At 53.2% G+C, this 14,544-nt stretch overlaps 1 protein-coding gene across 3 annotated transcripts; it reads left to right on the forward strand.

Moving 5' to 3' along the window:
- The first annotated feature begins 484 nt into the window (after positions 1 to 484).
- THEMIS2 (thymocyte selection associated family member 2) lies at positions 485 to 12,219 on the forward strand. 3 transcript variants are annotated; one of them, XM_068537826.1, is made up of 7 exons: positions 485 to 582; positions 2,822 to 2,962; positions 5,584 to 5,994; positions 7,637 to 7,791; positions 8,179 to 8,703; positions 11,114 to 11,254; positions 11,674 to 12,219. In XM_068537826.1, exons 1-7 carry the CDS (start codon positions 489 to 491, stop codon positions 11,752 to 11,754), a joined length of 1,548 nt encoding a protein of 515 aa, XP_068393927.1. In that variant the 5' UTR covers positions 485 to 488; the 3' UTR covers positions 11,755 to 12,219. The 3 variants fall into 3 exon arrangements, with proteins under 3 accessions (XP_068393927.1, XP_068393926.1, XP_068393928.1); XM_068537825.1 differs by having other exon boundaries at positions 7,637 to 8,703; positions 11,114 to 11,270; positions 11,702 to 12,219; XM_068537827.1 differs by lacking the exon at positions 7,637 to 7,791 and having other exon boundaries at positions 5,584 to 5,903; positions 8,134 to 8,703.
- The last annotated feature ends 2,325 nt before the right edge of the window (positions 12,220 to 14,544 follow it).

Here is a 14,544-nt window from a genome sequence, read left to right on the forward strand (position 1 = left end):
GATGCTCTATCTTCCTCCTCAGACCCAAAGCGCAGGCTGTGTCCCTCCTGTGAGACTCAGAACTGCACCAGGAGGGCCGTGTTTCCTCGTTCGGAGAGGACAGGGGGTGATAACGGGGCTGGGTGGGAGTCGGGGGTTTCTTCTTCATCTTCATCCTCGTCCTCCCTCCGCTATGGGGCACCTCACTGACGACTGGGCACGTAGGGACCAGCTTTTATTTACTCAGAGCCTCGCGGATGTCAGGTCCTGGTCTTGACCTTCTAAATCCTGCCACCAATGTGAGAGGTGGGTACTGCAACCCCCTTGTAGAAACAAGGGAACTGAGGCCGGGAGAGAGAGGTGGCGCGTCCCAGAACGCGGCGTCGCATTCCCAACGCCCCTGGGCGGGGCGCTCCAGCCAACCCCGCCCCGCTGGGCCGGCCGGGCGGGGTTGCCGCGCTCGGCGGCGGGCGGGCAGTTCCGTCCGCGTCCAGCGAGCCGCGCGGACCATGGAGCCCGTGTCGCTGCAGGACTTCGTGTGCGCCCTGGACCCTGCCTCCCTCCCGCGTGTGCTGCGGGTCTGCTCGGGTGTCTACTTCCAGGGTGAGTGAAGGGCCGAGACCCCCTCCGACCCCGGCCCCGCGGCGGACCGGTTCTCCCTGCCAGGGCGTTAGAAACCCGGGACACTGCGCCCTGGGTTCGAATCCCGACGCTGCCGCTACCCAAGCTGTGTGATTTGGGGCCACACTCCAACTTCTCCGGGTCACGGCTTTTGCTTCCGTGGAATGCGGGATCGCTGATTGCCCCGCAGGGTGGTGATGGAAAGTCCATGAGCTCAGATACTCAAGTGGGTGGAACCGAGCCAAGCTGGGGTGGAACGGTGGTGCGCATTGCATGAGGTCCGACCGTGCGGGGTCGCGGCATTCAGGCGCTCACGACGCCGGGCTGTTGTTTGATTCTGAAGAGCCAGGTCAGCCTTCCCCTCCGTATGCCCTCCCATTCCTCCCCCTCGACGCCTATCTACACGTCCTTCCTTCAGTCCCCCCATCCCGCCTTTGCTCTCTGCTTGGCACTGGGCCGTACTTGATCCGATCAACTCTTCAGTTCTCAGCTAAAATGATTCCTCCTCCGGGAAGCCTTCCTGGCTCCTTGCACACCTGCACATCTGCCCACCTGGCCGCAGCCCGCCTGGTTCACGGGGATGGTACACAGCTGGGGCTTAGTAGTCATTGCCTGAAAGAGTGAGAGGGGAGGGATTGACAGGCAGTGAGGGGAGAGACGGCGGCTCTGAGGGTGAGGGAGGACCTGTGGGCAACTGAGTGGGAAAGGTGGAGGAGGAGGAGAGAGGGAAGTGAGAGTCTGGGTGGGGTGCGGGAGGCTCCTTCCTTAGAGAGCAAACTATTTCTGAGTGCCCTGCCTCATCCTGTTGCCTCCATCCGCTCCCTTGCTCTACCACAGCAGCTTCCAGAAAAGTGTTCTGAGGCCCCAAGTGGGGTTCCTAGATCAAGGGTGAGACACATGGAGGGCCCCACAGGGGGCAGGACGGGCCACCACACCATGGGGTCTCGCCAGGCCCACTTGGGACTCTGAGGGATCTGGGTTCAAATCCCGCTCTCTCTGGGGGCTTCCTGCAGGCATCTGTGCTCTGTTTGCCCTCCTCCTGACACCCCCTCCCACTGTGTGTCACAATACTTGCGTTTCCTCATTATGCTCCCCCTGGGGGGGGGTGCAGGAGTGGCGGAAGTGAGGGTAAGAGAAGAAGCTGACAGGATGAGAGTGTGGGAGTGGGGTGAGGTGGAGGGGGGCAGATGGTGATACTGATGGGGCAGATGCCTGTGGTCACCGCGTGGTTAGGAGCCCCAGTTTGGAGGCAAATGTCCTGGGCGGAGTCCCAATTCTGCCTCCTATTACCTGATAATCTCGGGCAGCCCATTCACCCTTGCCAAGGCTCGGTTTCCGTATTTAGGAAAGAGAAACTGTCCTTCCCTCCAGGGGCAGTCATGAGTCTTAAGTGCCATGACACATCTGCAGTGCCGAGCACAGCGCCGGGCATATAGTTAGTTCTCAGCACCAGGGCTGCTCTTGTTACCAGCCCCGAGCGTCTGTAGACAGAAGTGTGTGTTTTATGAGCCTGTGTGTATTTTCCTGGGGATAAGGGGTGGGATTTTCATCCGTTTCTCAGGGCTGTTGTAAAGGACCCTGCTGGGGCTGCCCTGGGGGTGGAGTAGAGTCAGGTGGCCTGGAGGCTTGCCTACCTGCACTGTCTGTCCCTCATCAGCAGGATGGGTCGCTGTGTGTGAGAGATCTTTACTGAGCACCTTCCATGCTCTGGACCCTGCTATAGCCCTTTAAACCTTGTAAGTCAGGGCCCAGACCCGCCTACTGGGCCCACCCTGTCAGCGGCCCGCCATCCTCTCCTGTGCTTCCCTTAACAGCAAGTCATCTGAAGAAGAAGGCACCAGTGTGGGTGTTTGGCTTTGTGTGATCTCGGGGCAGTCACTGAACCTCCCTGGGCCTGATTTTGTAGCTAATAAGGGAACTGGGATTTACTGGGTTGTTTACTCATTCATGACTTAAACACACACACTTCGAGGCTGGGCCTGTGCTGGCTGAGGTGGATCAGTCCTGCCCTGTGAGCTGAGTTCGGGAGGCAAGGGGATGTGACCACAGAGGGGTACAGTCAGCGCTAAAAGAAGGCAGAGCGGCATCAGGGAAGGGCATTCCAGGCACCGCAACAACGTGTGCAAAGGTGTGGCCGAGCAGTGCCTGGGGGGAGCAGGGCACGGGCCGCCCAGCGCTTGGCCTTTACTGAACGGGTGAAACTGGTTCTTTGTCTCCGCAGGCTCCGTCTATGAGATCTCTGGGAATGAGTGCTCCCTCTCCACAGGAGACCTGATCAAGGTCACCTGTGTTCGCCTCCAGAAGGTGGTCTGCGAGAACCCGGGGACGGGCCAGACCATGGAGCTCGCTCCCAACTTCCAGGGTAAGGCAGGCACCTCTATCTCCCTGAGTGCCCTGGAACCCTCCAGGCACACCCTCGGGCACACGTGACCCCAGCACAAACTCCTACCCCTCTGGGTTGGCACACACCGCTCTCACATCCACCGCTACCCAGCCCCGAGACCCGAATGTCCTCTGAGTGCTCTGACGGTGCCCTGAGCTGGCGTGGCTGCGTCCTCTCCGTGTCCATCTCTGATTACATCTGCCTCTTGGCTGGGCCTTTTTTTGTTTCATGTCTTTGTCCACATGCCAGTTTTTGTATTCGCTCCCACATTCACTCACCAAACATTTATTGACACTTGCTGTGTGCCAGGCCTCGTGCTGGGGGCTGGGGTGTGGGGTTCGGGATGAAGCAGATGCAGCCCTCTCCGGTGGGGAGTTTCCAGGATGGCAGTGAGGAGGACAACAGCACAAGTAGGCACCAGTTTGGAGAGGGCTCCGGGCAGGAGTGGCCTGCCTCAGAGGTCTGTGCAGGCTTCCTGGAGGAGGTGGCACCTCAGCTGGAGGAAGGATCCCAGCTAGAGGGAGTAGCATGAGCACACTGGTGCTCCAGAAACCCCCCGTAGCGCAGTCACTGCAGGAGGTGTGTAGTGTGGTGGACCATGGGCCTGGACGCTGAAGCCAGCAGCCTGGATGGGAATCCCACCTCTGCCGGCTACTAGCTGTGGCCGTGGTTAGTTCCCGTGACCTCTCTGTGCCTCAGCTTCCTCTTCTGTAATGGGGCAGTCAGCCTTGATGTGACGATTAAGTGAGTTGCCATGTATGATGCACTGAGAACAGGGCTGGGCTCAGAGCAGGCACCCTCTGCAGGCTTGTTCTCAGTATGGTTTCCTGTGATCGCTGAAGGGGACCAGTGAGGGCATGGGTGCCAGGTGAGGGGAAGTGGTGGGGAGGTGAGCGGGAGTCAGACCGCAGGGGGGCGGGGGGAGCTTGTGTGGGGCATGGACACATTTCGTTCTTTTTTTTTTTTTAATTTAATTTAATTTTTAAATAAATTTATTTATTTATTTAATTTTTGGCTGTGTTGGGTCTTCGTTGCTGCGCGTGGGCTTTTCTCTAGTTGCGGCGAGTGGGGGCTACTGTTCGTTGCGGTGCGCGGGCTTCTCACTGTGGTGGCTTCTCTTGCTGCGGAGCACAGGCTCTAGGCGCATGGGTTTCAGTAGTTGCAGCATGCAGGCTCAGTAGTTGTGGCTCGTGGGCTCTAGAGCGCAGGCTCAGTAGTTGTGGCTCACGGGCTTAGCTGCTCCGTGGCATGTGGGATCTTCCCAGACCAGGGATCGAACCCGTGTTCCCCTGCATTGGCAGGCGGATTCTTAAGCACTGCGCCACCAGGGAAGTCCCCACATTTCGGTCTTTATTTTGAAGGTATTAAGTAGCCAAAGAGCTTTTAAATAGGGAAGTGATGTGTTTTGTTTTGTATTTTGAGGTTTTTAAAAAATTTGAAATAATTTCAAATTTACAGAAGACTTGCTAGAACTCCTGTATACTGTTTATCCAGATTGACCAGTTAAGCATGTTGTTACATTTGCATTCCCTCTCTCTGTATATTATATATACATGCACACACACACATATGTGCATATGAACATATATTACTATATGTGTGTATACATATCTTTTTTCTGAACCATCTGAGAGTTATAGACATGATGCCCCATTACATCTGAATATTACTCCCAATATTTAGCTTATCTCCTAAAAAACAAGGACATTCACTCACAAAACTGTAGTTCAGTGATTAAATTCATGAAATTTAATATTGATACAATAGTACTGTCTAACCCACAGTCTGTATTCAGATTTCACCAGCCGCCCTACTAATGTCCTTGATAGCCCGGTGTTTGCCTTGATCCAGAATCTAGTCCCAGATTGCACATGACATTCAGTTGGCCTCCTTTAGTCTCCTTCAGGCTGGAATAGTTCCTCAGCCTTCCTTTGTCTTGATAGCAACATTTTTGAAGAGTCCAGATCAGTACGTTTGCAGAATGTCCCTCAGACCGACTTTGTGTGGTGCTTCCTTGAATAGATTTGTGTGGAGGGTTTTGGGCAGGAAGACCCTGGAAGTGATAGTATGTCCAGACATGGGGTATTTTAGGCCAGTCTGGTGGCAGAAGAATGGACAGGGCAGGGGGAGGGGTAGAGGGGTGGTCAGAGGTCATTTGGCCGGTAGCTCCTGGGTTTCTAGTTTGGGAGGGACTGTGGCACTCACCCACCCAGGATGGGGTGGTAGGTGCTGGTGTGTGGGAATGGAGCAGTGGTGAGGTATCTGGAGACAAAGATGGCAAAGTGAGAGGCAGGTGGGGTCGGGAGGTAGGAAAATGTGGCAGTGTGTCTGTTCTGTCTCTGGTGACAATCCCTCTGTGTCCGTGCCTGTGTGAGAAGGAACTGTCCCCACCCCTGCCCTCACTGTCCATTTGCAATGGTCACTTGCTGCCTGCCGTCCCTCAGCCCTGCAGCCTGGATATCCAAGTGCTGGCCCACCCTTGGCCCCTGTCCTCGGGGGATTCTGGCTGGTTCTCTGCAGCCAGACCTGGGCATGGGATATGCGGCCCTGGGCCCGGCAAAGGTCTGCCCCACCCTGACACCCACTGCTGTGCCCCACAGGCAACTTCAGCCCCCTCACTGGCCCCCGGAGCTATGGAACCCTGGAGGAGCTGGTCTCTGCTGCAACCCAGAGCTCCAAGCAGCTGCCCATCTGCTTCATGTCGACCCACAGAATCACCACCAAGGCCAGGGTGGTGCCTCAGGAGCAGCCCCTCAAGCTTGAGGCTGTGGAAATGCACCTCGGGACCTGCTGTGCCTGCTGTGTGCTGGGCACCGGGGCCCAGCAGGTCCTTCTGCACCTGCCCCTGTCCCAGAAGGGGCCCTTCTGGGAACTGCAGCCTGGGCCCCCTCGGACTCTGCTCCAGGTGTTGCAGGACCCGGCCCTGAGGGACACCATCTTCACCTGCCCCGCCCTCCCCTGGCGCTCCCTGACCCTGATGCCCCAGTACGAGGTCGAAGCCATCATGCATTGTGAGTTCCCCGGGCAGGTGGGTGGGCCTGGGGGCGGGAGGGGCAGAGGAGGCCCTGGGGAGCTGCTCTGATGGGAAGATGCCCCCTTATCCCCGTGGATAGTCCAGGGATTCCAGGTGGTTTACCTGGTATATACAACGTAACAGAATAAAGAATCCCCAATAGTGGAAGTTAGGTGCAAAAGGAGATAGGAAAACGGGTAACTTGAGTGAGGTCCCACGTACTTTATAAAGTTTGGCAAAAGTCGGGTTGTGAGGTTGCCCGCAGCTAGGACAAAGAAACATAGTGTTAGAAAGTGCAGCGTTGACCGTTTGCTCAGGAGAAATATGTTTCCCTATTGCTGGGGAGAGCAGGATTGTTCGTGAAGGGCCTCCCGTCTGGGAGGGTACTGTCTGGCCGAATCCCCCGGCTGTTTCATAGGTTACTTCTTAGGACAGGCTGGTGGCTGGCTGCACAGAGGGTTGGTGAGGCAGAGGCAGAACCTGGCCAGGTCTGGCCGGTCGGAGGCCAAGCTGGAGCAGAGGTAGAAGAATGGGTGTATGTGTAGAGGTCCCCAGGGCACCCCCATTCTTCTACCTCCACTCAGCCTTGGCCTCTTGACTGGCCAGGTTCTGCCTCTGCCTCACCAACCCTTCTCTGGATTCTGCCAGCAGTCTGACTGAGGACTCGCCTAAGAAACAACCTATGCTTTGTTTACTAGTTTTTGTAAAAATAACGAGTTGGCTACCCTGGAGAATGAGGCAGCTCAGGTAATTTATAAAGCATTCTGAAGAAAAAAAAACAACAGTGTAATGAACCCGCCATGTGCCCATCTCCCAGCTTCAGCCAATTACCAGCTCATCTGGCACAGGGCAAAAATCCCAACCACGTGACCTGAGGGAAGTCACCACCACTCCTCGGAGCCCCAGTGTTCTCATCTGCAAAACAGGGAGAACATTCCCTGTTCTGTCTTCCGTGTGGTGCGGCTCAAACAACATAGTGGGTGGGCCAGTTTTCCTCAGACTCTTACAGAGTTTATGCACCAGGCGCTATCAATGCCAGGACAGGGGGAGGCTGTCCAAAGTCATGTAGTCAGTGTTTTTCTTGATTTGGTTCTATCTATTTAAGTCCAGAAGGGATTTGGAAAGACAGCTTATAAAATTACATTCAAAATTCAATTAAAATTTTTAAAGGGAACTGATTGGATATTCAGTGATATTAAGGAATTATCAAATTATTATTACTTCAATGTGATCATAGCCTAGTGGTTATTATTTTTGAAATTTTAATTACCACTTCTTTTAGCAATACACATTGAAATAGTCACAGATGGCAAGATGTGATTATTCTGATTCCAAATAATCCAGTGGAGGGGGAATGGATAGATGGGGGTATAAAGGAAAGAAAATGGGCCATGGGTTAAATGTTGAAGCTGGGTGACAGGTACATTGGGGTTCACTATACTATTCTAATTTTATAAATATTTTAAAAACTTTTTATAGTAACTTTTTAAAAAGAGGTTGAAGGAAAGAGTGGGCAAGGAATCTGGTACGATAGGAAAACGCTGGTAGGAAAGAAAAGATGAAGACAGGAAAGAGCTTAGCAGGCTCAGACCTCTGAGGGGTGGAGCGTGCGCGCCGGAGCTGACCTCTCCCCTCCACAGTGCGCAGGACCATCGTCAAGATCCCCTCCACCCTGGAGGTTGACGTGGAGGATATCACCGCCTCCTCTCAGCACATCCACTTCATGCAACCGCTGCTGCTGAGCGAGGCCCTGGCCCGGGGAGGCCCCTTCCCCCTGCCCACAGAGATCCTGGAAGTTCCGGAGGGGCCCCCCATCTTCCTCAGCCCGTGGCTGAGCTCCTTACAGAAGGGCCAGAGGCTCTGCATCTACGGCCTGGCCTCGCCACCCTGGCGGTTCCTGGCCTCAACCAAGGGCCGGAAAGTGCCCAGACACTTCATGATCTCCGGGGCCTACCAGGGCAAGCTGCGGCGGCGGCCGAGAGAGTTCCCCACGGCCTACGACCTCCTGGGTGCTCTCCAGCCAGGCCAGCCACTCCGGGTAGTGGCCACAAAGGACTGTGAAGGAGACGGGTTTGAGAACCCCGGGTTCATGTCCCTGGCCATGGGAGACAGGCTGGAGGTGTTGGGGTCTGGCCAGGCCCTTGGGGTTCAAGAGAGGGACATGGACGTCCTGGTGTGTCAGCGGCTGAGTGACCAGCCTGGGGAGGGAGAGGAGTATGAAGAGGCAGAGGACCAAGAACAGATTCTGCTGCCCCTCCACCTCTCTGGCGGCTTCGTGGAAGAGTTGGGTGATGGCCGGCGCTACAGCCTGCAGGATCTGATTGCCCAGTTCTCACTGCCCTGTGAGGTCAAGGTGGTGGCCAAGGACGCCAGCCACCCTGCTGACCCTCTGCCCTCCTTCCTGGGCCTGCGGCTGGAGGAGAAGATCATGGAACCCTTCTTGGTGGTCAGCCTAGACTCCAACCCTGAGATGTGCTTCGAGGTCCCTCCCCGGTGGCTGGACCTGACTGTCGTGGAAGCCGAGGGGCAGCCAAGCCAGCCAGCTGGGCCCCTCCCTGTAGTCCCAGTGGAGGAGCTGACAGAGGCCTTCTATTATCACCTTCGGAAGTCACCGGCCTTTGAGGGTCAAGCTCCCCCGCCCAGGCCTCCGAAAAGTAAGGGCCTCAGTGGGCAGAAGAAGCAGGTCAGCAAGGCGAAAGGCGTCAAGGTACCAACAGAACCCAAGTGGGCAGGGAGGGGCCACCTGTAGGGATCATTGGGTCCTGCCATTTCTTCTTTGTCTGCCTGGCATCACGTGTCTCTTCCAGCTGTACAGAACGTGCAGTTTGTTTATTTATTTATTTAGTTAGTTAGTTTTGAATTTTATTTTTTTATACAGCAGGTTCTTATTAGTTATCTATTTTGTACACATTAGTGTATATATGTCAACCCCGATCTCCCAGTTCATCCCACCGCCGCCACTACCCACCCACACCCGCTTTCCCCCCTTGGCGTCCATATGCTTATTCTCTACATCTGTCTCTATTTCCAGAACGTGCAGTTTATAAACGTGCACGCTTTGTACCTATTATTCGATCCTGACCATCCTGACAATGGTGTGATCATCCATATTTTACAGTCGAGAAAATGAGGTCTCAGCGACTGTGAGACTCGCCCAAAGTCACACAGTTTATATACGGGGGGACCTGAACTGGAGCGGAAGCATTGTGACTCCAAGTTCACGGTGCTTTACCTCTCTCTGCTACCCCTGCTGTCACTCCTTAGCTCAAGCTACAGCATTTTTCACCTAAACTCTTTCAGCAGCCTCTTCAACCCCTCCCCACGGCTGTCAGAACGGCCTCCCACATCCTTCCCTGGTCACTATGGGGCCCCAGCCCCAACTTCTGAAACCTTCCGTGGCTCCCCATTGCTGGGGTAATGCGAACCCCTTAACACGGTATCCAGGGTCCTTCATAGCTGACTTCAGTCTCACCTTCCCAGGCCCACCTTCCACCACTGCTCAGCGGCTCCAACCACAGAGGAACTCCTGACGCTCTCGGTATGCCAGGATTCCTGCCTCAGCACTTCACACACGCCAGTCCTTTTGCCAGGAACGTTCTTCCTCCTTTCAGACTCACGGGCAAGGCTCAGCTCACATTTCCTCCAAGGCGGTGACAGTTCTCCCTCTTCTGTAGTCACACTGCACGCTGTACATAGCTTGGAGGTGGGAGGCCATGTAGTTTTAATTAGTTGTACTTGGTCTCTGGCTAGAACAAGAGTCCTGTGGGGCAGGGACCTCCCACTCCAAGGCAGGCAGAGAAAGTGCCAGTGAGTCCGAACTGAACCAAACTGAATCACAACAAGCGGGCAAAGAATGTCAGAGTCAGAAACACGAAGTTCACGTCCCTGTTTCCTCACTCCGTGGGCTGTACTTCCTCTCTGGGCATGTTCCCTCACCAGTGAGCCTGGGATAACACCACTAACTCTCAGTGCTGTTTTGTTAGCCTCTACTAGTGGGGCGCTTACCCTGGGGTGGCCCCTTACACGTACGTACTGCCCCACCCAGCTCTCACGGCGTCCCTCTGAGGTGGGCGCTGATAGCCATGCTCTGCTGAGAATGGGGGGCATGGGGGGGTGGGGGGGGGGAGTGATCTACATAAAAAGCACTTTGTAAACTCTAACAAGCATACTGTTTTGGGATGTGCAGAGACTTGGATTTCGTACTGTGTGGGGAGGCAGTGGGATGGCAGTGGAAGTTAAAAAGATGAACCCTGCGTGATCTCAGCCCCAGAAGGGGCTCGTATCTGTGGGGCAGGGGGTAGGGTAGTCGTTTTCTGACAGAACCAAAAATAGACTGGGACATCTGAAACACAGGCCTTGTGACAGTGCTGGAAAGAATGTGGTACAAAGAGTTGAGACCTCCGTCCCAGCCTTGGTTCCTGATGGCTCCTCTGGGATGGCTCCTGCTTTTTGCCCTAGAACCAGCAATATCCCCCCCTGGGTATCAGTATTCTCTGCTGCTCGTCAGGGAGCCGTACTGTTTGCTTCTGAAAGCATGACGTGGTGGGAAGAGGAGCAGCTTTACAGGCCACAGACATGGTTCTGCGTCCGAAGCCTGGCCCAGCCAGGGATCCCCTGTGCGAGGCTTGACGTGGCACGCTCTTTCTGAGCCTGGTTCCTCACGTGTGAACTGGGGACTCAAACAGCTCAGAGTCACTTGAGGATGAATGAACGGATATGCATACAGCTTCTGGCACATGGCAGGATTTCAGTAAAAGTCCTCTTCCTTCTGGGACCCCTCTCAGCTCTGCACTCTGTTTGTCCTGAGGCTTTGTGACTACTTTTTTCTCCTTCAGCAAAAGATTTGGAGGACACTGACCAAGTCCCTGTGTAAAAACGCAGGGACACCCTGTCTCTAGCCCCCAACCCTGTCATCTCTCACCCTGGCCCCTTTCTCCCCTGCCAAAGAACAGTTCAAGTGCTTGTAGCAAAAACACCTGGGTTCCTGAGAAGCCATACACTGAAAAGGAAGTTCAGAGGGGAGCAGAGGAAGTGAAATTTGAAGGAAATTGCATTTCATGTACTCTCTTACTCCATTTCTTGGGACCCTGCTAACTTCTGCTTTTTCTCCCACTTAGTCTTCTGAAGCCTTCCAATTGCAGAAATCATCTCTGCTGCCTAAACCCAAGAGGAAGACCTTCCCAAAGGTCACCAGGGACAGCTGCAATTTATACAGTGAGATTCCTGGTCACAAGAAGGGTCTCAGGCTCACTAAGCCCGTCACTCAGGATACAGGTGAGTCTGTCAGCCCCTGTTCACCCCTGTCTTTCCTTCTCCCCGCCCCCATGCCATTCTGCTGCTGCTTTTGCCTCTGATGGTGCTGGCCATACCCTCAGCAGGGCCCTGCCCATGAGCGACCCTTCCACAGTCCCAGTTGGATGGACAGGCCTATATGAGATGGGCTGAGGCTGAAGGGTCCCTACTGTCCTTCTCCCAGTGGCTCCAGGGCCCTGGCAAGGAAAATGAGTTCATCCCCCAACTACCCTCCCCAAGGCACACAGGAGAATGTTTGCGAAGTGTTCAGACACAACAAACTGTGGTTTCTGGGCTAGCAAGGACCTTAGAGCATCCAGACCAAGCCCTCCCCTGTTCAAGGGAGGAAAGTACCCTAAAGAGGGGAAGGAACCTAAGGCCAAAGGTCCTCACTGACTTGGATTCTTTTGCAGATGATGAACATGATTACGAAGAAATACTTGAGCAGTTTCCGAAAACCCTCTAGGTGCTGGAGGAACCTTACTTCCTAACTGCTGCTTCTTAGGGAACCCGAGATATCAGCCAACTATTACACGCCTTTAGAGGACCTTGGACAAGGTCTCTCAGAAATCAGACTGTGGACAAGGAGTGGCCGGGTGGGGACGGACTGGAAATAGGAAAGACCCTGCACCAGCTTCCCTCTGGCTTCTCTGGGCCCAGCACCTTGCATTTGGCTCCTTCAGCCTCGGAGCTTTGGTATCAAGTAGCCAGCTGGGTTCTACTCAGTCCTGCACCCCAACACCAGTTGCCCCACTGGTTAGTGCAGAAAGGAATCCAAGAGACTGCCCACCTTGGTGATGGCAGCACAGTGCCTCCTGCCTCTTGGTAAAGGGGCCTCAATCCTGATCACACACTGCACTGAGAGCCTTTTGTAATGTTGGCCGCCCCTGCTCCACTCTCTCCTCCCTCTCCCCGTCCCCCACCCAGGCTCTGAGCCCCTGAGGGACCAGGACTATCTTCCTCATCTCTGCAGCACCCAGCACATGACAGCTGTAGGTGACTATCCAAGATGATTTCACTTTAAAACCACAGAATAAAAATGACATCTGAGCTTCCGGAAAAATGATAAGAGATTATCACTTATTAAGTTCTGTCTGTGTACCAGACCCTTTACAAACCCTATCTAAATCAACTCTCTGAGGTAGACAAGGCCTGGTTTTAAAGGTTGGGAAACAAGCTAGTCTAGTGTGCTTCAGCGGGCAGGCTAGTCATGGGCCTGGGTCAGGATCCTTGCTCACCACCTACAAGTGATTTTAACCTCTCTAAGCTTCAGTTTCTTCACATGCAAAATGAAACTAAGTTATCTACCTCAAAAGATTGTTTTAAGGATCGATTGAGATAATATCTGTACAGCATTTAGCACAGTGCCTGGCTCATAATAAACATTCAATAAACATGTTAGTATCATTACTATTGACCAAGATTAGAGAGTTGTACCTGTCTCTAAAACCAACACCCCTTTCACATGCTTACGCTGTCTCCTAGTCGTGGAATTCATCCCAGTGGTTATACTATGTTCCTGGGCTGTGGAGACAGAGCCAGTATAACGAGATAAGAGAAGAAATACAAGCCTGTGTCTACGCAGAGAATAACTAACTCCGTTTCCAGGGTCAGTTAAGGCCTGTTCAGTAAGGTAAGACCACAGGCCTCACTTCCTAGAAGTAGTGGGACTTTGGTTTCTTGGGCTAATGCAGTCACGGAACTAAGCACCATGGTCAGCAGAGGACAGGAGAGAGACAAAAAGATGGAAGGAGTGTCCAGTGGAGGCGGGAGCCGAAAGAGGGTCAAATTCCCACTCCTGGATTCTAGGCACTACACCTGAGTGTGTCCTTCCTTTGCCTCCTAACATCCCTCTGGCTCTCTGGACCCATGTACTTCCCAGGCCGCCACACTCCAGCAGGGCATTCTCCAGGTGACCACTGAGTGGTGACTACATGCTGCTGGGCCAGTCCCCAATATCTAGCACCCATGCTCATCTCCACACCAGTTCCCATGCCCTCCTCCACAGATGCAATCTCTACCACACAGGAGGACCCTGAGGAAGAGAGTACTCTGGGAAAAGCAATAAGCAAGAGACAGAAAGTTCCTCCTTGGCACCGAACCCCTAGGGATCACGACCCCATGCAAATGTCAACAGTTTCACTTTCATGTTTGCAGTTAATCCTGGCGCCAAATTGAGCAAGATCACAAAAGCGGGGCAGAGGAGAGGGCCACCAGTTCCCACAAAAGGGGATTTCGGAGTGGCCAAATGCTACCATGAGGAGAAAGGCAGCAATTTCATAGCAGGGAAAGCTGGGCTTCAAAGGAAAACATGTTTGAAAACCACAATTGTGAATGTCTTACTAGAGCAGTGAGGGTAAGAAGGGAATGGACCAAAGGCAGATACCACCCTCAGGGTGCTTTTGTCTTCTTTACCTCTGGAATAAACCGCTGGGTGGTGGGGAGGGAATTATAATGGGACTAGAGATTCCCCCAAGCAGTGGTCTCCAAAGTGAGCACACAAGATGACTGACTGGGAAACAGAGAAGAATTACAGTTGACCCCCAACACGGTCAAAAAATCCACATACAACTTTACAGTTGGCCCTCCGCACCTGCAGATTCAACCAACTGCAGACCGTGTAGTATGTGTTTATTGGAAAAAATCCGTGTATAAGTGGACCGGCACAGCTCAAACCGTGATGTTCAAGGGTCAACTGTATTGGTACATCCTTTCATATTTATTTTTAATATCCTTTTTCATTTCTAATTTTGAGTGTTTTGTAATATATATAACAAACTAATATAGTAACAGAAGTAAATAACTGCTAAATAAATGAATATAACCTGGGGATGCATGCTCAAAAATTTATCAAGAGTTTTGAATTTCCCTCAACAGCATTTTAAAAAACAAATTAAAAAAAAAAACAAACAAATCTATTAATTCACATCGGACACTAATTCTTACTGGCTTTTCTCTAGTTAAATCCAATAAAGTATCACTATTTCCCAAGGAGCCTCATCTCCCACCTGTACACCTAAAGAGATCTTCCTGAGACTAGGCTGGACTCATGGCTTGGCTGTGACACTGGGGATTTCTGAGAACTTGGGTCACAGTGCTGTTCCTGCTGTCTCAACAATGTACCAAGAGAACACTGTATACCTGACATCCCAGGTGACCACAAATATCCAAAATGCAAGTTCCCCTGGCTTGAGCAGGTAGAAGCTCTACAGAGGCTGGCGTTTCACTCTGCTGAGCAGTGGCCTACCTCTGCGCA

The sequence above is a fragment of the Eschrichtius robustus genome, chromosome 3 (genome assembly GCF_028021215.1).
Source record: "Eschrichtius robustus isolate mEscRob2 chromosome 3, mEscRob2.pri, whole genome shotgun sequence".
Classification (NCBI taxonomy): Eukaryota; Metazoa; Chordata; class Mammalia; order Artiodactyla; family Eschrichtiidae; genus Eschrichtius; species Eschrichtius robustus.

What these genes read in the sequence shown, in the direction of transcription:
- THEMIS2 (XM_068537825.1), top strand. Translation starts at nt 489, where the DNA reads ATGGAGCCCGTGTCGCTGCAGGACTTCGTGTGCGCCCTGGACCCTGCC. An exon ending in GGTCGAAGCCATCATGCATT is followed by an intron (nt 5,995 to 7,636) that starts GTGAGTTCCCCG and finishes TCCCCTCCACAG; the next exon opens with TGCGCAGGACCATCGTCAAG. An exon ending in GCCCGTCACTCAGGATACAG is followed by an intron (nt 11,271 to 11,701) that starts GTGAGTCTGTCA and finishes ATTCTTTTGCAG; the next exon opens with ATGATGAACATGATTACGAA.